This window comes from Tachypleus tridentatus, unplaced genomic scaffold, assembly GCF_004210375.1.
Source record: "Tachypleus tridentatus isolate NWPU-2018 unplaced genomic scaffold, ASM421037v1 Hic_cluster_2, whole genome shotgun sequence".
NCBI lineage: Eukaryota > Metazoa > Arthropoda > Merostomata > Xiphosura > Limulidae > Tachypleus > Tachypleus tridentatus.
In genome coordinates this window covers 37,842,204-37,868,155 of record NW_027467782.1, presented here as the reverse complement: position 1 = coordinate 37,868,155, position 25,952 = coordinate 37,842,204, and the positions used below count along the sequence as shown (strand labels likewise).

Sequence of the window (25,952 nt, the reverse complement as noted above, 5' to 3'; positions counted from 1 at the left end):
AGTTGTACCTTTTAGAAAATTAATGTAGATAAATCTAATTCTGTTAAGGGTTTATATCTTTCATTTCAAATATAAAAAGTTTAAATTATATATTTTTTGGTCAAGATGAATTTTTATCTAATAAATAATTTGGATTTCAATCAATTATTGCATACTGCACTTGATAAACCAGAATAAACATATGATATCATAGAAGAATATTCCTGCAGCTTTCAAATAGTCAAAAATATTTTCAGAAGTAAAACCACAACAACAAAAGAAACAAAATTCCTGTCTTTGGTATTTTTCCTCTTTTCCCTGAGCCTTACATTAAGGTCACTTGTTCACATTTATGAGAGCTCTGGGTATCTAATATGTTGACAAACCAAATTACTGCTGCAGTAATATATGATCAGTGTATTGACTATAGAAATTCCCATTATAGCTGAACATGCTACTGGTAAGATTTTCCAGGAATTTAGTTCAATGTTATATACAGACTTTAATTCTCAGGAAATTAGATTCATGGGTTTAGCCAGTGATTTCTTCTTCTTTTCAGTAAAACAATGTTTCTAAGTAAGAATGTAATCAATAAGAAGACATTTGGACTCTGTTTTTCTTTGTTTTTAACACTTTTTATTTTAGCCTGTCATATTCCACACCATTTCAAGAGTTTTAGTTTTCCACTACTTTTCATGCTTCCAAGTTGTTTGTTTTGGGAGAGAATTGCTCTTCTCATACTTTTGTTTCTGTTGATACCAGTTCTACCAGGGGACTGGTACATGTTGATAAACTTTACCACACTTCAAATCTGGTTGATATACCTATGGTAGTTGTGACTCAGATGTCATTTGTGTGGCTTTACTCTTATTTACACATGGGAGAATTGAGTATTTCATGTCATTAATGTATGGATTTTGGTAAGTTAGATATTTATATGTTCTTTATCACCTAAGTTATTTTAAATGAATTGTAAATGAGATGTTGATTATTAATTGTGTTATTACTAGATACATTTAATCACTTTGCAAGTACATTAATCTTACATACTTTGTGGTCTCAACAGATTTCATGGCTTTGTTAGTTCATTATTAGTAATTTAACTAGGTATGTTTAGCCTATATTGTTTGTAAGTTACAATTATTACTACTAGTAACATATAATTATTTTATTTTTCAAAATTGTTAATCATGTGCTAAACCATTTTCCCTTCATAATCCACAATTTAAAATTCTTCCCCACAGTGTCCACTTCATTGCCCTAAATCATGTTTTCCATTTCAGGACTTTCCTGTTTGTTTGGACAAACCTCAATTCTTTTTTCACTCTATGATAATTTGTGCTCTTCTCTCTATGAATAACTAGATAATGTTTGCTTCTACTCATTCACAGTCCATAGACCACACTCCACTGATTCTACAAGATACAATAGAGGGAGGATTCCTCATGACAGTGGGGGGAAATCCATTCTTAACTCCTCTCAATAACCCATTCATTTGGGTAGTTTTCTTCTTTTCAACCTCATTTGGGCCTAGCCTTCTCCTTTTCAGGTTTGGAACAAGCAGTTCACATGTTCTTCACCTCACATTTCTTGCAGTTAAATGTATTCTATCTTTGTGGGGATGTGAACTATGGATCAAACTTGTATGTATTCACTTTAGTGGGAACTGAGAGATCAGTGAAACTTCTTACCCATACACACTGCCCGCATCCATATACTAGTAACAACATTTACTAGTTCATGTCTTGCCTTATGTATTGTATGTTATAAAATGTTTTTCATTTTAAGTTGAATTTTCTTCATCAGTAAAACTTGTGATTTCTTTACTAATGTGATGTTAACGTGCATCTGCTTACAGAAGAACTGAGTCATTTAACCAATCAAAATAAGTGTTTGTAATAATTATTTTAGCAATTAATCAAAATTATGATTGAATCAGTTGTCATGTTAATAATAAACTAATTGAAATTAATGTTTCTAGTTATTCCAAATATCCAGATGATCAAAATATTTGTTAGGTACAAACTTGCATAAGAGGCAGGTGTGGGGATGCTTTACGACTTCCATTTCCATTAAATTTACTATTCCTGTCATTGTTACTGCAAAGCTACAGAAGCTATCTATCACTGCACCAATTTTGAACCATTGACTGTCAACTTTCTGGCTATTTTAATAATAAGGTGTAAATTTATTGTATTTTGATTTTTTTTCTCACACTGTGTGATGTTTTTGCTTTACAATTGTATCACTATTATTTAAAGTTGTATAAGTGTGAGCCCAAGTGGTCCAGTCATTCATATTTTTAGTATTTAATAACTGTATTCTTCAGTTATGTATGAGAGAATGCAGGTGAGGTGAAGGGATCCATAGGGGTAAACATTATGCACATTTTTCAGAAATTAATAATAATATTGTTTAATATTATATTTAAATAGACATGAATTTAAGGTAGAGATCAAGGGAGTTGAAACCCCATCCCTTCTAGCTATTCTTTTTTTTTTTTTTGAAAAGTAATCCCTGTATCATTTAATGTTTTTATCTGTGGGGTCTTAACTCCTCCCTCCATTTTCCCCCTTCATTTAATTAGGAAAACAGTCAATAGTATTGAAAATAAATATTAGGTTTCAATATCTGTTTGATTGGTCTATTAATTACCTTTATTATTATTTATTTGAATTTACTTTATTTTGAATCTGTAACAGTCAGGTGTAGATTCAGCCATTAACTTATGAATACAATAATATGAACATCAACTGAATGTTTCCCTGGTAAATTATCAGGCCTTGGTTTTATCCAGAAATTAACAGTGTGCATGCATTCTAGACTTTATGGAGATTTGTTTTCCTTAAAGTTAGCATTATTTTTCTGAATTTATAATGCACAGTGGAGGTGTTTAGACATTTTCATTGTTGGTTGGTTAGCTTGGCATTTCATGGTGCAAAGCAACTAGGCTGTCTGCACCAGACATTTTGGTAATGAAGTTAGAAAAAATTACCTTTTTATCTAAATGATAATAAAAAAACTTTATTTTAACCAAAATTTTGAAAAAATTTATGGTTATTATTTCTTACATCATTTGTAGCCCTTATATTTATGACACTTGTAGCTCTTGTAACATATGCCTACTTTAAAATCTGTTTTCATTGTTTGAAAGTTATAATGTCACAAATGTTTTAGTACTGTTGATATCCAAAATAAGTAAAAATGCAAGTGACAAAAAAGAATTGAAAACAGATTGATGTTTGGAAACACTAAAATGTGAATAGAGGTGTAGACATGGTTTTCCTTTCAAAATATAATAATTTATTTCAATTAAAGTTTAAAATGTTTGTTTTTATTTTCCAATTGATCACATTAGTAGAAATAAAGATATAGATTTTCAGTTGTTCATTACAACCTATATGAACTAATAATAATAGACTTTCTAATTAATTTTATCACTAATGACTTGTAACATAGGTATAAATAATAAAAACAATGAATGTGATGTACACTTATTAATTAAACTACTAGAAGTCTAATTGGACCCCCTCTTCATAAAAGAAAGAAAGAGAAACTATTCTTGCTATGATAACAGTTGTTGAGAAAGTTTAAATATGCTTGGATATAGCACATAGACTATCATGTGTTGATAAAGTTAAAATATAGGTTGTTTTTTTATAGGTTTGTAAAGTTTCTTTTGTTGTGAATTCTGAATGTATTTGTGTATAAAATTATATTTTAAAGCTATAGAAATTTTCTGCAAAGAGAAAATATATAACTTTACATAAGGTAAGTAAGCTTATACAGTTTAAAGATGGGTTGAACTGATAACAAATCTTATTAAAAGTTTAACATGATAATGAATGTATAGTGTTTGGAAAAGGTTTTGTCATCATCAGGTTTAATAATATACCTATACACTGAAATGTATGACTCATGGCTCCTATAATTAGAGTCTTTCTATATAGGGAATTGCAGACACCCATAGTACTGTATCTGCTGTGTCATTCCTCTGGACTCCCCAACATATATTCCATTCCCTTTTCTTCTAGTGGAGTAGAGGAGTCCTTTCCACTTCTTCAGTGTAGACCAAGGAAGATTCCTCCTGAGTAGTTTTTGTACAATAAACTAAAATTGAATTTGTAGATTATGTGTACCCACTCAACAACAAGAGGGCTAGCATTGTTATTCTTACTGTGATACTGAACAATGATTACACTGTAATATAACAATCAGGATCCAAGGCACTTTCCCTGAACATTTTTGCTCAGGTTAACTGCACTTGTTGCTCACAAAATTCTTATGAAAGGTGTTTCCACAGGATATTTTCTGCCCAGATGGACTGCACTTAACATAATCTGTCTTAACCCAAGACACTTTCTCTGCATGTTTTTATACCAGTACTTGACCAGATCATATTTATACCAAAGGTGCTACCTCCTGGGTGTTACCAGGGGAGACCACTCTTGTTCATCAAATAGTTCTCATGCAAAGCACTTCCACTTAAAGATGCTTGCCTGGATGGACTTCACTTGGCATAATTCAACATATCTTATGGTGCTTTCCATGGATGTCTTTCCCTGTAGACCTCACTTGGCCACAGTATTGTATATCTGAGGTGATTCTCTGGGCACACTACACTTGTTGATCAAATAGTTCTCATGCATGGTGCTTCCACTGGATGTTTTTGCCTGGATGGACTGCACTTGGCATTATCTAACATATCCTAAAATGCTTTCTCTAGATATTTTTCCTAGTGGATTACTCTTTACCATAATATTTTATCTCGAAGACAATTCCCCTGGATGTTTTCTGTCCGAGCATACTGCACTTGTTGATCTTGCAAACTCATGTAAAGTTCTTCCATTGGATGTTTTTACCCAGATGTACTTCATTTGGCATTATTTGTTGTATTCCAAGACACTTCCCCTGGATGTTTTCTGCCTAGGCAAACTGTACTTGGTCTGTTCATGTACCCTTTTCATAAGTTTGTGTGGGTTAAATATCAATATATCTGTTTTCACTTTTTGTTATTTCTGTTTAACTGTCAGAAATGCATTATGTTTGCTTTTGTTTATATCCTTCTGTGAATTTTGTAGAAAGTTGATTAAATATTGTTTTGTATTCAATAAATACAACTATACATTAACAAAATTAAAAACACTATTTGATGTGTGCAAATCAATGAATTAAACTCACACTGCTTCATTTTATTCATTTATTTTACAATAATGAATATTTATAACGAGATATTCAATGAAAAATATACATTTCACAATGAAATTCATAAATATAGAAAAATTATTGCTTTCTAAAATCACTTTTACTTCTGTTATATCTTGTTTTACTTAAAACATTTTATCAATCTTACACAATTTTTGTTTTAAGGTAACTTTAGCGTTTCAATTCTAGAAACACTATATTAATCACTGCATTGAGCAATAAATTGCTAAAACCAAACTTTGTAACTTTGAACAAAACATCAGGTTCGATAAACTGTGTTTTTTTTTTTTACAAAAAATGTTCAGCTATAGGTAAGTAAGTAATAAATAAATGTAGAGCAGACATCTACTAGTGGTACAGATCATGTCTGTGGTAGGGCACTTTGTAAAACAATCTTGAAATTATCTTTAAGAAGAATCTGGGTGACACAAGCCACTGCCAATGTTCAGTTACACACACTACAGTTAAGTTTGATACATTGTAACTTTATAGGATTTCTACTTATTACACATCCAATTCTTCATCAGATAGGTTTTCATTGATTGGAACAGCTTCTCCATCTACTGTAGCAGTAAGATGATCTTCTCAATCAGCTGCTTCAGGAAGCTTCCCCTCCTCTCCTAAAAATTTATTGTATAAAACAATCATAATGAACACCATGTTAGTGCAAAATACCACTAACAATGATACCAACAATTACTGATATAATTATCTATATGATATTTAATCAACATAATCTGTCCTGATTTTTCTCAATACATTTTGAAACATTGACAATAACTAACAAAGCAAATATATAATTTTTACATATATCAATACATTCATCATTCTTATTAGCTATAAGCTTCATTCAGGCTTTTTTAGTGTCTGTAAAAAAATTTGCAAACTACCTTTTACAGACAGACCTTTCTTTTAACATTTTCAATGTCATGATTTTTCTAAAATGAAATATTTGTGGTTTTGTTAAATAAGTCTGAACATCTTTTTTTAAATTAATAAGCATTAAATACAAATTAATTATTATTATAGTTGATAATAAGGGTTTTTAACACTATCTTACTTTAACAGCTAATTTATATTATGTTCTAACTTCGTATTATTATAACATACTTTTTAAAATTTTGTCAACAATTCTTTTATTAAAATAGATACTTCATATTAAACCTTAACTATAACTTTCCTACTTCAACAGACACTTGAATTAAATTTAAAGCACAACTCCCTACTATAACAGTTACTTTCTTTATGTAATACTTGATACTGACTACATCTTCTTACCATATAGGTTTGCTTTTCTTCTGTTCACTTCATGAAGATTAGGTAACAATGTTAATCCTACATTTGCTTGCAGGATAAAGGTCTCAGTTGTTAGTTCCAGATATGAATCACAGTTGTGCAACTGCAAAGAAAGTTTACAAAGATTAAATTTTTATATGTTCCAATGCCCTCAACTTTTATGATAAATATATCTCATACACGTTAGCATTGACATAGACAAAATTTAAAAGTAATATTTATATATATTAATTCTGCAATTATATTTCTCAACAGAGCTAGCACTAGTGGGAAGGAGCTAAAATAGTTCTCCAACCCCAAAGCTACTATTATCCATAAATTTAGTTTTACCATAATTTCAGATTTAATCCCAGCATATGTCTCACTGCCCCCCTTTTCAGTTAAGAAAAATCTGGAACTGGGACTGATTCTTAAATGATGGTTAAAAACATGAAATAAATTAATATATGTATTTTTTAAACTTTTGGCTTGAGTTTAAATGTTTATTTTTATTTCCTCCAAAACTATAAAATCCTTTTGAAATCAATTTTCAATTTCCCAGCTACAAAAAGACACAAAACTGTTCACTGATGTGTCAACACTGACAACCAAGTTTGCTGGTATTAATAAAAAAAGAGAGAGATTATAATTATGTCTTTTTTTTGTATAAAGAGAATTCTTCCAATATCCTTGTGATACCACAGCCTGTAATGTGGAGACAGAAATAAAAATATATAAATGTTTCACTGTACAACTTTTTTTTTTCTCTTTGAAGAAACAAACTATGATATCAAATGATATTGATGAACTGGATAAAACACACACTGTTTAATTAAGCTGTGTGTTTTTCTTATAGCAAAGCCACAAAGGGCTAGCTGCCCAGCCCACCGAGGGGAGTCGAACACCTGATTTTTGTGTTGTAAATCCGGAGACATTCCACTGTACTAGCGGAGGGCACTTAATTAAGCAACATTCCTTAATAACATTTCCATGAAAATCCTTAAGAGATAAAATAGCATGCAAACAAGACCTCATGCTTTGAGGTCTTCACCCATCTAGCCTTCTACAGCCAAGTCTGGGTTGAATCTCTCGTCCACTGAGCTGTTTGAAGACACATAACTATGAAGATTCTAGTTTACTCTTCAGATAAACGTACTTAACAATGAAAAGAATAAACTTGACAAGTTTAAATATGCTCTATGACTACACTCCTTAATAATACATTTTGTACTATATAATGTTAAAATTCTACATCAAGTTATCTTGCTATTTGTAAGGTTAGCTTACCTCTTCTTAAGCAAAGTACAAGCTATGTTTAAAATAAATATATTATTATTTATATCACAGCGATGATCAGTAATTTCAAGAATGATTTTACAAACTGTTGATCACTTCTTATGTCAATCAAACAATATCAATATTTACAATAGATGATAACAAGTAGTTATATTTCATTAAATTAAAGGGTGACCAGTGGAGTTCATCTATTATAATTACACCATGATGATGGTCAGCAAACTTTAACTTACTAATAATACTCATCATATGATGACAGTCATACAGTTTTACAATATCACTTACACCAATGTGATGACCAGCTTTAAACTCTACTTTTTCCTGTCCTGTTCCACTTGAACTTTTTCCTTCTTCTCATTTTGATATCTACAAATCAAAATAATGTTGTTGTTGATACTATGCTTACAAAATATATTTCAATTAAATATTGAACAAACATGCAATCAGACAAAAATAAAATTTTGTACACAATGTCTTTTATACTTACATATATGTGTATGTACTTATTTCCCAAATTTATATATTAACTGTTACACTTTACACACGTTTTCATTAAAAGAATGTAATAAAGATCTAAATTGTTATAAGTCAATAAAGTCTTGTGTATAAAAAATCTAAACAACTTAAAACAATGACAACAACTTATGTACATTTTTATGAAAATATATTAAAAGTATACTATCCTTCATAAACATAAAGAGAGGAAGACAAAAGTACAAAATATGAAATTCAACAAGTAAACTTGTATTGAAGTGTGGATAGACAGAGAATAAGATCTTCAGAGAAAACTTATGTTTAAACTTTACACCAACTTGAATATAAGACTGTTTAGTGCAGGTAGTGTTACTAATTAATTTACTTTGTAACTCACTGATGTTAAGGCTATTGAACACTGTGTTTACAATCCAGTGATGTCAAGACTGTGATATATGTATAAATAACTATAACTAGATGAATGAAAAGAGAGTAAAAGTCACATGAGAGAGAACTTCTGTCACAGAAAAGTTAGACTTTGTAAAGTTAACTGTTGTGGAAGTGAATGGTTGGTAGGTTAGGGTGACATTTAAAGTTTAAAAGAGATAAGGAGAATATTATGTCTCATAAAAGGGTGTTCTAAACCAATTGAACCCACATATGTGGACTTCAACAAAAGAAAGATGATAATTGGAAGTACAAAAAACAGAATAATACTGAAAGTTAAGGATACAACCGTAGTAGCTCATGTGATATCATGATACCACTGTGATTAAAAGAAATAAAAGTTTAGCTTGTCAACTGAATTCTAAAACTGTTGAATTGGCTTAAGTGGACTTTGGACAATAAAAAGAAAACTGTATAGTGTCTTAGATACAAATATTATCTCCATAGTGTAAATAATTTTGTACATACATTTAACTTGTTTCAAACATATATTATTTAAAAAAAAACAAGTGGAGTGCATGTTGTTAATTTTTTGTCAATTTCACTGCCAGCAAGTCAGAGATACCTACTGTAGAAATTTTCGTGGTCCAACACACTTATAAATTTACATTACTATTAACTAAGTGTATAACATTTGGTAAGCCACAGCCATGATTACACAGTGGTAAGTTGTGGTAGAAGAAAATGCAAAGGACAATGGAAATAAATAGACCAATATGTGCACAACTATAGTAAAAGTGCAAATAGCATGGAGATTACATGATATATAATCATGTCAAATTTTGATAAAAGAATGTAAAGAGGAGAGATATCTTCATGGATAGACCAGGAAAGATAGGCCTTGTGCAACACAACAACATGGTATCCAGCTAAAGTGAAGCCCTTTCAGATACCTTATGCAATGAAATACAGTGGAGTGCCGTTAAGATGCAGTATTTGGGGAGTCAACCTTGTTAACCACGGCTTAATAGGTCCGCGGATTAAACCTTTGTGACTGAAAAGCGAAGTCGCCAACAGCTCAGAAACTGAAGTGATGGCTATTGGGTTTGTGGCTAATATTTATACAATTCCATAAAAATATTGGATTATCGAATTAAAAATAATACTTTAATTATTGATCACTTTTTTCACGGATTTACCTCGGATTAAGTTTAATGTATGGAGAGGTGTGATTCGGTAACAATGGCAGCCTCCATAAAGCTGGCATACAGGGCGGATAAGGTAGATTAACGGTCAATTTATACTGTAATATATTCTATTTATTTCCCAAATTAAAGCAAATCCTTTTTAAATATCTCCTTGAAGTTATAAAGCCAGGATTAAATTCGTAAGCCACGTTTTTGCACTTTCTTAAATTAGCGGTGAGCCGCGATAATTCTCGCTCATATTTGTCATGTCAGTGTCAACGACAAGGAGAGTGTGAGAAACTTTAAAAAGCCAGGTAGTAGATTTAATACATCAAAATTCTGGGACAAGACTTGCTACAGCGGCTTAAGCAATTTTGCAGTTTAATGGCTCCACTGTACCTTACAAAGCAGGAAGCTGAGGCAATGTTGGAAGCTGGAATTGTTAAGCCTTCAAATTTAGCCTACCATTTACCAGTTTTAATCACAAAAATTAGAGATAGGTTAACTGTTTCTAAATAAATTTCCAAAAGCTGAATCTTGTGATGAAGTTCAACTCTGAAACTATGGACAACCTAGAAATTACAAGGTCAGGTTCTCTTCAAAGATCAACCTCAGTAAAGGTTATTGCCAAATCCTAATGAAGACAGGATTTACAGAGAAGACAGCATTTTTAATACTAGATGGATTTACCAATTTCAGCAGGTGCCAAGTCAACTCTGCAGAAACATTCAACTGTATGATAAGGATGATGCTGTGCAACACCACCAATATCAAGCACTATGCAGATGCCATCCTGACACTGTGAAATGGGATAACAAAATGTTTTGTTACCAACTGGAATATAGAAAGTTTAATAACTAAAATATCAGAAAGCTCACAAATAAGTCTGTTTTTAATATTTATACATTATGAGTGTCAGTATCAGTTTTTTTAAACAGATGAATGTGTTTCATGGTAACCACAAGTTTCATCACATGTTAAGTATACCATCACTGAGATGTTTTGAGAGAACAAACCAAATGCATCACCTTTTACAGTTACAAATTTATATATGATCTGTACATGTCTGACTGTCAAGTTTTTAAATGACAAAAATGTATTTTCTGTGTGTTTAATGCTTAAAAACAACATTAAATAGAAATATTTTATAACTTATGTACTTTCCATCCAAGTGGTATAGTAAACAAGTTAGAAAATCTTGATTTTCTGTATTAGAACTTACTTTTTTAGTGGGGGGTTTCTTCTTAAAAATGCTTAACAAGTTTACAATTTTTGTAAATTAGTTCTGTTTAAGGATTTAAACATCTACAGTTTGTATTTATTACCACCAGTTAAGAGTACTTATGAAAGAAGCAAAAATTATGCAAAGGACAACATTAAATAATGTTCCTCTTCCCTTCTTTGTTACTGAATCCCTAATAATCTCATTAGATAAGAATTGTGTGCCCTACTTTGTGGAAAATAATTCCTTGAACTGATCAATTACACTTAACCCATTAGTACCACACCTTTTATAACCCAAACAAGAAAAGCACGTGCTTACTCCTTAATTTTTTCAACCACAACATTATTCTAACGTGGTATCATTTTTAATTTTTTCTTTCACTCTTTTTTTTTTCACTAATTTTTAAATTACCCTTAATTTCACATGACAGCTTTCATCTTTTTAACAGTTGCCATTTTTAGTTAAACAATTTATTTATCTTCATTATTTGAACAAAATAAACATTCTAGAACATTACTTAATAAATATTTACATCACAATATTTTGCAATTTCCTACCATATTCACTAAATAGTAAAATTGTACAATTTGATGACAGTATTTTATTTGGTGAACATATTAAAAAATATGTTTACAAACACTGCAACTTAATAAAATCATAATGTGTTTATTAAAAAGTAAAAACAGTAATTATAAACAGAGCATCAACAAAATAACTTTATTATGCTTTAAACAATCTCAAGTTATGTAACCTCTTTGTTCATACAATATACATTTCAGTGTATAGGTATATTATTAAACCTGATGATGACAAAATCTTTTCCAAACACTATACATTCATTATCATGTTAAACTTTTAATAAGATTTGTTATCAGTTCAACCCATCTTTAAACTGTATAAGCTTACTTACATTATGTAAAGTTATCATATATTTTCTCTTTGAAGAAAATTTCTATAGCTTTAAAATATAATTTTATACACAAATACATTCAGAATTCACAACAAAAGAAACTTTACAAAGCTATAAGAAACAACCTATATTTTAACTTTATCAACACATGATAGTCTATGTGCTATATCCAAGTACATTTAAACTTTCTTAACAACTGTTCTCATAGCAAGAATAGTTTTTCTTTCTTTCTTTTATAAAGGAGCAGTTATAATTAGACTTCTACTAGTTTAATTGATAAGTGTACATCACATTCATTTTTTATTTATACCTATGTTACAAGGAACTAGTGATAAAATTAATTAGTCTATTATTATTAGTTCATATAGGTTGTAATGAACAACTGAAAATCTATATCTTTATTTCTACTAATGTGATCAATTGGAAAATAAAAACAAACATTTTAAACTTTAATTGAAATAAATTATTATATTTTGAAAGGAAAACCATGTCTACACCTCTATTCACATTTTAGTGTTTGCAAACATCAGTTTGTTTTCAATTCTTTTTTGTCACTTGCATTTTTACTTATTTTGGATATCAACAGTACTAAAACATTTGTGACATTATAACATTCAAACAATGAAAAACAGATTTTAAAGTAGGCATATGTTACAAGAGCTACAAGTGTCATAAATATAAGGGCTACAAATGATGTAAGAAATAATAACCATAAATTTTTTTCAAAATTTTGGTTAAAATAAAGTTTTTTTATTACCATTTAGATAAAAAAGGTAATTTTTTTCTAACTTCATTACCAAAATGTCTGGTGCAGACAGCCTAGTTGCTTTGCACCATGAAATGCCAAGCTAACCAACCAACAATGAAAATGTCTAAACACCTCCATTATGCATTATAAATTCCAAAAAATAACACTTTCTTTAAGGAAAACAAATCTCCATAAAGTCTAGAATGCATGCACACTGTTAATTTCTGGATAAAAACCAAGGCCTGATAATTTACCAGGGAAACATTAAGTTGATGTTCATATTATTGTATTCATAAGTTAATGGCTTATAACCTGACTGTTATAGATTCAAAATAAACTAATTTCAAATAAATAATAATAAAGGTAATTAATAGACCAATCAAACAGATATTGAAACCTAATATTTATTTTCAATACTATTGACTGTTTTCCTAATCAAATGAAGGGGGGAAATGGAGGGAGGAGTTAAGACCCCACAGATAAAAACATTAAATGATACAGGGATTACTTTTCAAAAAATAAAAAAAAGAATAGCTAGAAGGGATGGGGTTTCAACTCCCTTGATCTCTACCTTAAATTCATGTCTATTTAAATATAATATTAAACAATATTATTATTAATCTCTGAAAAATGTGCATAATGTTTACCCCTATGGATCCCTTCACCTCACCTGCATTCTCTCATACAGAACTGAAGAACACAGTTATTAAATACTAAAAATATGAATGATTGGACCACTTGGGCTCCTGCTCTAAATGTGCTCACACTAATACAACTTTAAATAATAGTGATACAATTGTAAAGCAAAAACATCACACAGTGTGAAAAGAAATCAAAATACAATAAATTTACACCTAATTATTTAAATAGCCAGAGAGTTGACAGTCAATGGTTCAAAATTGGTGCAGTGATAGATAGCTTCTGTAGCTTTGCATTAACAATGACAGGAATAGTAAATTTAATTGCAATGGAAGTCATAAAGCATCCCCAAACCTGCCTCTTATGCAAGTTTGTACCTAACAAATATTTTGATCATCCGGATATTCGGAATAACTAGAAACATTAATTTCAATTAGTTTATTACTTTCATGACAACTGATTTAATCATAGTTTTGATTGATTGCTAAAATAAGTATCACAAACTCTTATTTTGATTGGTTAAATGACTCAGTTCTTCTGCAAGCAGATGCATGTTAACATCACATAAGCAAAGAAATCAAGTTTTACTAATGAAGACAATTAAACTTACAATGAAAAACATTTTATAACATACAATACGTAAGGCAAGACATGAACTAGTAAATGTTGTTACTAGTATATGGATGCAGGCAGTGTGTATGGGTGAGAAGTTTCACTGATCTCACAGTTCCCACTAAAGTGAATACAAACAAGTTTGATCCATAGTTCACATCCCCACAAAGATAGAATACATTTAACTGCAAGAAATATGAGGTGAAGAACATGTGAACTGCTTGTTCCAAACCTGAAAAGGAGAAGGCTGGGCCCAAATGAGGTTGAAAAGAAGAAAACTACCCAAATGAATGGGTTATTGAGAGGAGTTAAGAATGGATTTCCCCCACTGTCATGAGGAATCCTCACTCTATTGTAACTTGTAGAATCAGTGAAGTGTGGTCTATGGACTGTGAATGAGTAGAAGCAAACATTATCTAGTTATTCATAGAAAGAAGAGCACAAATTCTCATAGAGTAAAAAAAGAACTGAGGTTTGTCCAAACAAACAGGAAAGTCCTGAAATGGAAAACATGATTTAGAGCAATGAAGTGGACACTGTGTGGAAGAATATTAAATAGTGGATTATGAAGAGAAAATGGTTAAGCACAAAATCAACAATTTTGAAAAATAAAATAATTATATGTTACTAGTAGTAATAATATGCAACTTACAAACAATCTACACCTAAACATACCGAGTGAAATTACTAATAATGAACTAACAAAGCCATGAAATCTGTCGAGACCACAAAGTATGTAAGATTAATGTACTTGCGAAATGATTAAATGTATCTGGTAATAACACAATTAATAATCAACATCTCATTTATAATTCGTTTAAAATAACTTAGGTATAAAGAACATATAAATATCTAACTTACCAAAATCCATACATTAATGACATGAAATACTCAATTCTCCCATGTGTAAATAAGAGTAAAGCCACACAAATGACATCTGAGTCACAACTACCACAGGTATATCAACCAGATTTGAGGTATGGTAAAGTTTATCAACATGTACCAGTCCCCTGGTAGAACTGGTATCAACAGAAACAAAAGTATGAGAAGAACAATCCTCTCCCAAAGCAAACAACTTGGAAGCATGAAAAGTAGTGGAAAACTAAAACTCTTGAAATGGTGTGGAATATGACAGGCTAAAATAAAAGTGTTAAAAACAAAGAAAAACAGAGTCCAAATGTCTTCTTATTGATTACATTCTTACTTAGAAACATTGTTTTACTGAAAAGAAGAAGAAATCACTGGCTAAACCCATGAATCTAATTTCCTGAGAATTAAAGTCCGTATATAACTTTTAACTAAATTCCTGGGAAATCTTACCAGTAGCATGTTCAGCTAAAAATGGGAATTTCTATCGTCAATACACTGATCATATATTACTGCAGCAGTAATTTGGTTTATCAACATATTAGATACCCAGAGCTCTCATAAATGTGAACAAATGATCTCAATGTAAGGCTCAGGGAAAAGAGGAAAAATACCAAAGACAGGAATTTTGTTTCTTTTGTTGTTGTGGTTTTACTTCTGAAAATATTTTTGACTATTTGAAAGCTGTAGGAATATTCTTCTATGACATCATATGTTTATTCTGGTTTATCAAGTGCAGTAAGTAATAATTAACTGATTGAAATCCAAATTATTTATTAGATAAAAATTCATATTGACCAAAAAATATAGAATTTAAACTTTTTATAATTGAAATAAAAGATATAAACCCTTAACAGAATTAGATTTATCTACATTAATTTTCTAAAAGATACAACTGAAGATGGACATTTAAACTCTTAAAATGCTTCAGTAGTCTAACGCTAATAATGCAAACACAGAAAACCATACAGTTGATTTAAAAAACCTTTAAACTTTACGTTATTAACAGATAATAGATACATAGATAAAAAAATAAACTACATTACCTTCATCTCTCAAGTCTACATAAATACTCTTCTTTTCACTCTTATTTTCAACATCATCGTGGGAAAACTTGCATTTGTCACCTTTCTTACACTGTTCTTACTTATAAAGGATCAGTTCCTGAAATTAAAATAGTTATATCACCTTTCTGCAAGAGATGAATATAACTGAACTGTAGCCATGTTGAGAGTAACAAGATAAAACATTTCAGTGATGTAGTGTGTGATTTACGTTGATTGATTTTGTGTCTTATGTCACAAAGCAGCTTAGCTATCTGCACCAAACATCCAGTAAAAAAGGTAAAAATAAAGTAAATGTAGTAAAATACACAAAATGAAATGAAGGTAAAACAAAACATCATTGAAAAACAGAAAAAGTATAAATCCAATGTTGACATCTAGTCTACAATGTTAAGAGAGAAAGCAGAGTAAAAAAAGTTCTAAAGGACTTTCTATAGCAAAATGGTAATGATCATAACCCGCCAGGAAGACTAACAGGTAAGTTCAAGAACCACCGCCAGTCACCTAAAGTTGGTCTTTCCAGTCCTGGTTCTGGGTTATGTGTCATAGCAGCCATTATCAAAATGTAAAATAATACAAGTTTTAAAAGACATTAGCAAAATCGTAATAACGAGTAGCCAAATGTCCAGCAAGAAGGTAAAAGTAAATGTAGTAAAATTTGCAAAAGTAAACAAAGGTAAAAACAAAACAGCAATTAAAAACAGAAAACTACATAAAACCAATGTTGACATCCAGTCCACAAAGTTGTAAAGAACTTCTGTAGCAGAATGGTAATGATCATAACCTGCCAGTAAGACTAACTGGCAAGTACCAGAACCACCGTCAGTCACCTGAAGTTGGTCTTTCCAGTCCTGGTTCCGGGTTATGTGTCATTATGGCTAGTTCCAAAGGGTAAAGTAATAAAAGTTTAAAAGACATGCAGCAAAATGAGAATAACTCGCCAGGATGACTAATGGGTAGTTCAAACGGATAGTTAAAACAGCAGCGTTAGTCACCTGAAGTTGGCCTTACCAGTCCTGTGTTAAGTTATTTAATGTTCTGGCCCTTTTTCAATGTCAAATTGAACTGGAGAAAATGAAACTGTAAAAAGGGAACCACAATTAAAAAGGTGAAATGAATAAATATTCAAGACTTAAATGAGATTAAAAAGATTAATGGCCATTAAAAAACTAAAAACTTTATCAAGGTGGACAGTGTCACCATCACCAATAACACTGTCCAATGTTACAGATAAACCCTGGGAAAAAACATGGTTAAAATAGTGCCATCGTTGAGAATCGTAACGATAGCAAGAAAGTAAAATGTGGCTGATAGTGATTTGAGTGTTACACAAACTACACACTGGTGCATCAGTTCCAGATAAAATAAAATGATATGTTAAAAAACTGTGACCAATGCGTAGTCTAGTTAGAACAACTTCCTCCTTCCGAAAGCTAGATGGCCAAAGCCCAATATAGGGTTTTATTTGAAAAAGCTTGTTGTCGCGTTGTTCACTCCAAGTAGACTGCCAGCTGGCATGGAGCCGAGCCTTGAATACAAAACCATAGTTCATGTATGGAATAGGCACAGTGGTGATAGTGCCAGAGCAGATAGATTAAGCTGCCCTGTCTGCAAGCTCGTTCCCGTGAATACCAAAATGGCCTGGTATCCAGAAAAACTGGATAGAAGTAGCAGTTAATGAGAAATTGGCCAGTCGGTTTTGAATATCAGCGAGAACAGGGTATGAGGCAACGTGTAGCGATTCCAGGGCCAGTATAGAACTTAGCAAATAAGTATAAATGGTGCAGTTGGAGTACTGCTCAGCTGCAATATGATCCAGGGCAAGAGATATTGCATACAGTTCAGCAGTGAACACAGAAGCTGTAGAAGGGATTCTACACGCAACTACTGAACCACGGCAAACCATAGCAGAGCCCACTGAATTACCTGATTTGGAAGCATCTGAGAATGGGAACGGAATGATTGTTTGAAAAATGTTCATTAAATAAATGACGGTACTTCCAAGCTGGAGTATCTGCCTTTTTCAAATGACTGAAAGAAAGGTAACATTTGGGGCTGTAATAAGCAATGGTGGGATGGGCTGACCTGTGGAATCTGCAATATTATCCAATTAAGCCAGGATGCGAAGGTCAAATGGAGCAATGGCAGATCATCTGTTCTGAAAAAGTACAGCCCACCGAGGAAGGAAAACACACACCCAGGTGGGATGCTTTGGTAGGGAATGAAGTTTTGAATAATATAGTAAAGATAGTTGCAAATGGCAAAAGTGCAGAGAAGGTTCATGAGATTCAATGTATAAGCTTTGAACTGGAGAGGTGCGGAATGCTCCAGTGCAGAGTCGAAGTCCTTGGTGATGAATGGGGTCTAGCATCTTCAAAGCTGAGGGTCTGGCAGAGCCACAGACCACTGATCCATAGTTGAATTTTGATCGAATAAGAGCACGATATACCTTTAACATAGAACATCGATCTGCTCCCCAACTGGAAGGAGAGAGGACACGGAGGATGTTCAGCAGTTTTGTGCATTTGACCCGTAGCTGCTTTAAGTGTGGTATAAAGGTCAGCTTATGGTCAAAGATAAGCCCCAGGAACTTGGTCTCAGGGACCACTGGCAGCAAAACTTCACCGATATGAAGTACAGGATCAGGGTGAAGTTGTGGAATAAAGTGCAGCAGCATATGTCTGAGATGGAGTGGTGGGCAGCAATTTCCGAGCCTCAGGATAACTAATGTTATGAGTCGTTTTCAAACGCTGCACCTCTTTTTCCTCCAACCATTTTGGGCAAGAACGAAAGAAGGAAGGGTGAGAACCATTGCAGTTGACGCAATTTGGGTCCATGTCACATTCATAGGCATTGTGGTCCTTGCCACCATAACGAGCACATGTCAGGGAACCACAACATGATGTCTTTGAGTGGCGAACCTCTGACACTGGAAACATGGGAGAGGGTTTGAAATGAATGACCTTACCCTGCAAATTAGATAACCTGCCTTGATGATGGCAGGTGCACGTGATGATGTAAATGTCAAAACAAGGGTATCTGTTGGCAGTGTAACTCCATCTTTGCAAGTGGAGATGCACCTCACTGCAGAAACTCCTTGAGCGGAGAGCCCAGCAAGAATCTCTGACTCGGGGACATTCTTCATATCCCTCAACAATAACTCCTCCTGATGAATTCAAGGTAGTATGGGGTGTAACCTCAATAGGTATATCTCCAATTGCCGTTGAATTCAAGAGGAGTTCACTGTGGTGGGATGTGGATGTTTCAACCAATATGTCTCCAGATCGAAGCTTCTTTACTGACTTTGGAGAGCCAGCAAGACCCTCTAGTCCCTTCTGAATTAAAAATGGGGATAATTGCCCTAAAGGTTTTTCTGAAAGAAAATGTAATATAAGAAAATGAGGTTCATGTGTTACAGATGTTGAAGATAGCTGCTCAAAGTCTTCAAGACGTGGTCGCTTACCTATTGACTGTTTTCTCACTATTTTATTTAAATTTTTCGAAGGAGGATCCATAGGAAAAAAGAAAAATTTTGGTACCCACTGACCCCACCCACCATGGAGCCCTACGAGGGGATGCACTACAAAGTCATGCAAGGACAATGCAGCAATGCCAGGGTTTCATGAGCACTATACCCAAACACCAGCATCAGGCGCAATGTCCACAACACCTGTTGAGAACTACCAACACTGGTACTTTGTTGACTCTAGCCCAAGTGAACCAGCCGATTGACCCAAGGGGAGCCACCCAAAGGCTGCCCGCTGACAGGAATTCAAGGCTAAAGTGGTGTGTTAGGGTTGGACCCCTCAACCACCAGGATCCTCTCCTCCCCTTCACGGGTCACCATGCACGGCAAACACGTGGATGTTTACATCCAAGAGAAGGTAACCAGACAGAACAGAACCTTCCCTGGGAGGTTCCCTCACCACGTACAGGAATCTACACCGAGGGGATGATTTCCATAAAGTAGACTTTTATCTCTTGTTTTTTTCACCTTAAGAATATCAGTGACTTAACTGTTGAAAAACACACAAAAATTATGAAAACTAATTTAATATTAAAGATAGCTATGTACAGTATAAGAATTCATGCTTTCAGTTAATATGTACACAATACTTGCACCACACACTTGTTACATAAGTTGTTTTAATTTTTAAAGTTATAAAAACAGATAAAATGTACAAACATACATTTTTAAAATGTATAAAAATAACATTCATTAAAGTTACAGTAATATAATAGTTTATGCTTTTTGTTTGGAATGAGTTTTAGCTATGTAAACAATTTCATTGTACTTATAAAGCCAATTATTGTTAGTTAATCACAATTATCTACCTGATTTATGTCTAAGTGTTATAATTGCAGAACTCAGATGCAATAAAACTATTTCTTTTCAACCACTCCAAAAGCAAATATTTAACTCTCACTGATAAAGAATAAATATTTATAATTACAAGTTGTACATTAGTACAATTTTAGTTCCATACCTTAAAAAAATAATGAAAAATAAATATTTTGAACTTTAAATGGGTGAAATTGTAAACCTGATGTTCCACACTTTAGAAATTATTTTATATATGACTAATGCTAAAAAATTCTAACTTATGTAAGGATTTCAATGTCAGGGAAATGTATCTCTAAAAGTAGAAAGCAAAGAGGTTCCATCTTTAAACACATTTAAGACTACATGTCAAGAGCAATATTAATATGGTAGAATACATCATGATGTATTTCAGTTTCTTTATAATACATAAGGTATAAAAACCATAATAATTCTGGAAAGTATTTTAACTTTTTCTTTAATAACTCAGTTTGAAAGATTCAACTTATGTTATTTGCTATTTCTAAGAAATAAAATCTTAAAAACCTTTATGACCTACTTAGACAGCCAGATCATTGACGTATCCAAAGATTATCTGTATTAATAACACTTATGTAGTAATTCTTAAGTCTTCAGTTAACTATAAAATCCTATGTTTTTTAGTACTATTAAACCTCACATTGACATATTCTCCTGCTCATTTTACACCACTTCAAAACAAGCAAAAGCAATAATGGGGAAAAAAAAATCAAAATTTTTGTATTTATATGTTTACAAAAACATGCCATATCAACATGTAGGGAGAGGTTAAGTGATTAACAATATATCATGTATTTCGTGATGACAAGAAACCAACTTGAAGTAAAAATGTATTTCAGAACAACTGTTGCAATCCCCTTCTTTGTTAATCTGAAGATGACCTAAGAAGGTCAAAACATTGTTTTCAGTTTTATTTTGGTATAACCATTTGTCCTGACATACATATCATGTACTTGTTATGTTGAAAGTCATACAACAATGGGAATATACAAATTTCAGAATTTCTTGCTCACACTCTCTATCAAATTACATAGAAATAACTTATGAGAAAGCTTGTCTAATCTAGCATTTGTATTAGGTAAAAATAAAATAATAAACCTTTATACTCCATACACAAATTATACTGCACAACAATTTTTTTTAAATGTTTTGCTTCCTGAAAAGGTTTTGCTGATTGTGACAGGTATCTGGTGGGTATGCACAAATATAGTTTTGGTTTTGCTTCATAACGTAGAAACTTTGAGAAATAGACAGTTAACTGTTTACTGGCAATAACTTATTTAATTGCGTTTATGTTTCTAATACGCTATTAAGTTCAACATAATTAAAAGTGTTTTGCTCCTGATTTTTGTTTGTATTCAATGTCCTGTGCATCACGTTGCAGTGTCCAACAGTAGTCAGCAAGCATTGATGGATTCCAGTTGCCCTGATATTGTTTTCCCATTGTAGCAAAACTGAAGATTTCAATGAAACTGTACGTAATGAGCAAATGTGGACGTGATTTTCGTGATTTGCAGCCAAAAATCTATAAGAAACACCCAACAATGTTTAAGAAGTAAAAACTTTGTTGTGCAGTGTTATCTAACATTAACTTCATTCTCCACAAGCAAGGAAAGGTGATAGAAAAAGACCTATTTCATAATATAAAGAGTAGTATTTACCTTTCTGTGTTATTACAGATTTGAATGTCAAGTTCAGGTCCACAAATTCCTTCCTACTTGTTGATCTACCTGAGGTAATGTGAGTAGAGTGTGATTACTCTTCTACTACCAACAATTTGTTTGAACCTTTGTATCAATAACTTTAATAAACATGGCTTACTATTTCATTGATTAAGTAAACAAATTATGCATTACAAAGATAATTAGAGTTTTAAAATATTCAAAACATATTATCTAATATATGTTCATTAAAAATAAAGAAAATGTGACAGCTGTTAAGATAAAAACTACACTTTATGAATTTGACTTTAATGCAATACTTTCAAGATAACTATATGGAAGTATTATTTTACAAAGCCTTTCATACTGTTTTTCTTCCTACTTTCCTGCAGACAATGTTGATGATAATTATGAAATTACAAAGCATTAAAGACATGTTAAAAGGCCATCACAAAATTTTGCAGTTTCAAACACTGGTAAAAGTTAAGGTAGCCTTGGATACCTGGTTGGACTAATATTTTGAATGCTAATGCACTGTCTTCTCATGAAGTTTATAAGAACTGACCACACCTTTTCAGCATGATATTAAAGTAGTAAAATGAGACAAATAACACCCAGAATTTGCCTTTACCAGACCCAACTTAAATACATCTGATCTATTTAGGATGTGTGTGTGTGTGTGTGGTGTGCATCACCACTGAATATACCCCAAATCAGTCATTTTCTGACCTCAACAAAGTATTTGGTTATTTCAAAAACAGATTTCATACACTAGCCAAAGAACACTATTAAAAAACAGAAACAAGAAACAGTCTCATCTTTGCCTTACACACCATCTCATGTGCACCAGACAAAACAATATCACCAAACAAGAAGCATCACAATGTAATTGAAAAAACAATTAGTCAACATGACGATAATCCATCATTACTACATGACCTGTGTGAGGAAATTAGTTACTCACACAATCAGCAGAACTTCACAAGTAGCATGGAAATTTCTAAGGCAGACATAAAGAAGACAGCTTTCTGTGCAAGATGTGAACTGCCTCTAAAAAAGATTAATTTTTGATTACTGAATATTGAAGATAGCAATAATTGGACACACAAGTTGATTATTTTCATAAAATTAATTGAATACTTTGCATGAAACAAACTGATGTAATCAATTCTCATAGGTATACAATTGTATTTCATTCTGAGTAAGACATTTTGAAATTTAACCATGAATCTTGCAACAATAAGTTATTTTTTGATCTGGCCTTACGCTGAGCAATATAAATCTAAATCAGATAGTCAAAGTGAGACAAACTTTCTCTGGCAAAATTTGTTGCATATTATTGGCATATGAGAAAAATTTTGTATCGTCAGATTTAATTGTATTTCCAGTCATGTTCATAAGATCATCTCGATCTCTTGGAAGTAATGTAGTGCAAAGAATCCTTAATCCTGCCATGCAGAATGCAAGCAATCAACTGCTCTTTTTAAGAGCACTGAAACTTGATGCTTTTCATAGAGCTTCTTGATTTGGAAAGTTTAATGTTGTTGTGGATTCAATACCAAATTGAATCGGCATTGCTCCTGTGCCATGTTGAAACACCACAACAATGTCTTGCTTTTACACTTCAATTCTTGGATTATCTGCATCATTCATTCAGTGTCACAAACTCTATGGGATCCTCAGAAGTACTGCTAGGCATTTCATCTTCATCACTCTCCAGTGGAATAGATGAATCAGTGCTTCCTTTTCTCTTTCTTCATACTTTTAATTTACCTGGCAGCTCTTTCACACCTGCTTTTTGTGCCATTTTGACCTCCAAGTCTGAACCATTGCATCTACACTGTCACTTTGAACTTACAAGCCACTTTCTTCTTTTCCTGTATTAATGTTACTTTATCAATATAGAATAAGTACACTTAATCACTGAATGTTGTAGCATGTTGATATATGTTTTGTAGCCAGCTGGAGATCCAGTTTTCAAAAACTGTGTAACAGTTGTTTGTATTTTGGCCAATGAGGTTTTGGTAAAGTCATCAGCCAATAAACAAAATATCCAGATTGACAGCAAAGTACAATTATCTACCCATGTTGTTTTTGGTCTTGTATCTGAATTTGTTTTAACTATTTAATATTATAAAAAATAGTTTTTCATAGTTTAAAACTTTCACATAAAGAGTCACTAAAGCAATTAAGTTAAAAGGAAAAGTACTTGTCCTATTAAGTACTCTTCATGATTTACCAGCTGCTGGAAAAGCCTTTTTTCCTGATTACGATAGAGCCACAATTCAAAGTGATAAGACATGCACTTATTTCACCATTGCCTTTTAAAGTTTAAAAATCGTAAATTTACAATTTATGTTGTCCCGACTTATGAGTTATATACTAATAATTTCATTTTAAAATGTTGTCCAAATCTAATTACATTGAACATAACATTTGTAATAATACTGCAGATACTACTTATAATTAGCATGAACAATTATTATGTAACTAACTCATTTTTGTATTAACACTCACAGACTGGAATTAGGCTTAGCCGCTACGGTAAATTCAAGGTACAATATATTACTTCAACGTACAAATATTGCACTGGTTACAATTTACATAATTCAGTATTTCAGTGCCTATGTATACAACAATAAAATTTAAAATTGTTTTACATTGATATATTTCATTCTTCTGATCAGCTTTCTTTCCTGGTTCGTTTGGTTTTTCTTTGGAGACATCACTTCACTAAAATAAAATTGTAAAAATTGTCAGTCTTCTGAGCAGTTAGCTATCTGTATGTGTTATCAAGCGACCTCTACAGTTTCGAACAAAGAGTACAACCGAATCTGCAAGAAAGTTCTCGTCATATGAAGAAAATAAGAAAGCATACGTATGTTTATATTCTTATCATTGTTAGTGGAACAGAACATTTTGTAATATCAATAGTATTATTAGGTTAAAAGGTGAGAAATAAGACTTGATTGATATCACAATAGTTGTCTCCATATTCTAAGATAAGTAATTAATATGATTTTAATCTGTAATTTTTGATATTGCATTAGTTTTAGAACTAGCGCTCACACCCACGAAATGTGTAAAGCTAAAATTCAATGTCGGATGCTGATCAAACTCAAAACTAGTAGAAGAGGTAGTTGTAAGTTAATTATTGCAAATACAATTTAAAGTTCTTCAAAGTGTGTATGAGACTGGGATAAATGGCTCATTTATTATCTGAGTTCACAATATTTTGTGACACAATAACTTGTAAGTTACTCAAAATTTCGAATATTTGTTGGACATCAGTTTGTTTGTTTAGAATTAAGCACAAAGCTGCACAATGGGCTATCTGTGCTCTGTCCACCAGGGGCATCGAAACCCAGATTTTAGTGGTGTGAGTCTGCAGACATACCGCTGTGCCATTAGGGGCTTGGACGTCAGTATGAGCAATTTTCTAACATCTAAATTGAATTTTATTAGGTGTCAGTTAAGTCCTCAAATGTTACCTAAGAGTATTAATAATAGACGTAATACACTTAGCAGATTAAGTGAAAAATATTAATTCTTAAAGCTTTTGTCTTTGATTGATAATATAGTACCAAAGAAACTGCTGTTGTGGCATATAATACAACTCATTTAGGACATTCATTTGAAGCATTCTTGGAAATTTCATACACATACATATATATTCTTGTGGGATCACTGGCCATTAACAGGGAGCCAAAGGGTCTAATATTACTGAAGATGAAAACATTTTTAAATTGTTCAGTTACTTATTTTGCTTATGCTTGTGATTTTTTGGATAAAATACAAATAATTTTCACAATAAAATGTTATTACGTAAATTTCAAATATTTGCACATTTTATAGAAATGTAATATAAAAACATTTTCACCATTTTAGTGCTAATTTGATAAAAAATACGTATATACTGACTATACTTCATATATGTATATATACAGTCATAAACTATAGCAGTTTATAAAATAATTTTAAAAATATTTTAAGTGTAATATTTTTATCATTTGAGTTATCTATGATTACACAAGATAACATCTACACTCTCACATAATTTTGA

The 25,952-nt window shown here is 32.0% G+C and overlaps 1 protein-coding gene and 1 long non-coding RNA gene across 22 annotated transcripts in view; one reads left to right on the top strand and one right to left on the bottom strand.

Annotated features, from left to right (window-relative positions):
- The window catches only part of LOC143242137 (zinc finger CCCH domain-containing protein 15-like), a 53,167-nt gene that overhangs the window by 23,158 nt on the left and 4,057 nt on the right, over positions 1-25,952 (top strand). The window contains exons 7-8 of one of the 13 annotated variants that reach the window (XR_013022456.1): positions 742-899; positions 10,503-11,403. The exons of 6 other annotated variants lie outside the window; for them this stretch is intronic. Coding sequence is in view for 4 of the 7 variants with exons in the window: in XM_076485450.1 (XP_076341565.1) it covers positions 7,316-7,368 (53 nt within the window). In the remaining 3 variants the exon portion in view is untranslated. Of the gene's footprint in view, positions 1-741; positions 900-1,960; positions 2,757-3,929; positions 5,127-7,315; positions 7,792-10,502; positions 11,404-25,952 lie in introns of those variants that run through there. 6 more of the 13 variants (XR_013022457.1, XR_013022455.1, XM_076485452.1 and 3 more) reach the window with 6 other exon arrangements.
- The window catches only part of LOC143242139 (uncharacterized), a 34,969-nt gene continuing 14,182 nt past the window's right edge, over positions 5,166-25,952 (bottom strand). For 4 of the 9 annotated variants that reach the window (XR_013022463.1, XR_013022465.1, XR_013022466.1 and 1 more), the window contains 6 exons: positions 24,550-24,622; positions 21,890-21,958; positions 15,851-15,968; positions 8,041-8,121; positions 6,463-6,583; positions 5,166-5,804 (listed from right to left, as the gene is read on the bottom strand). This is a non-coding gene — a long non-coding RNA (uncharacterized LOC143242139). Of the gene's footprint in view, positions 5,805-6,462; positions 6,584-8,040; positions 8,122-14,798; positions 14,957-15,850; positions 15,969-21,889; positions 21,959-24,549; positions 24,724-25,952 lie in introns of all 9 variants that reach the window. The other 5 variants (XR_013022458.1, XR_013022459.1, XR_013022461.1 and 2 more) reach the window with 4 other exon arrangements.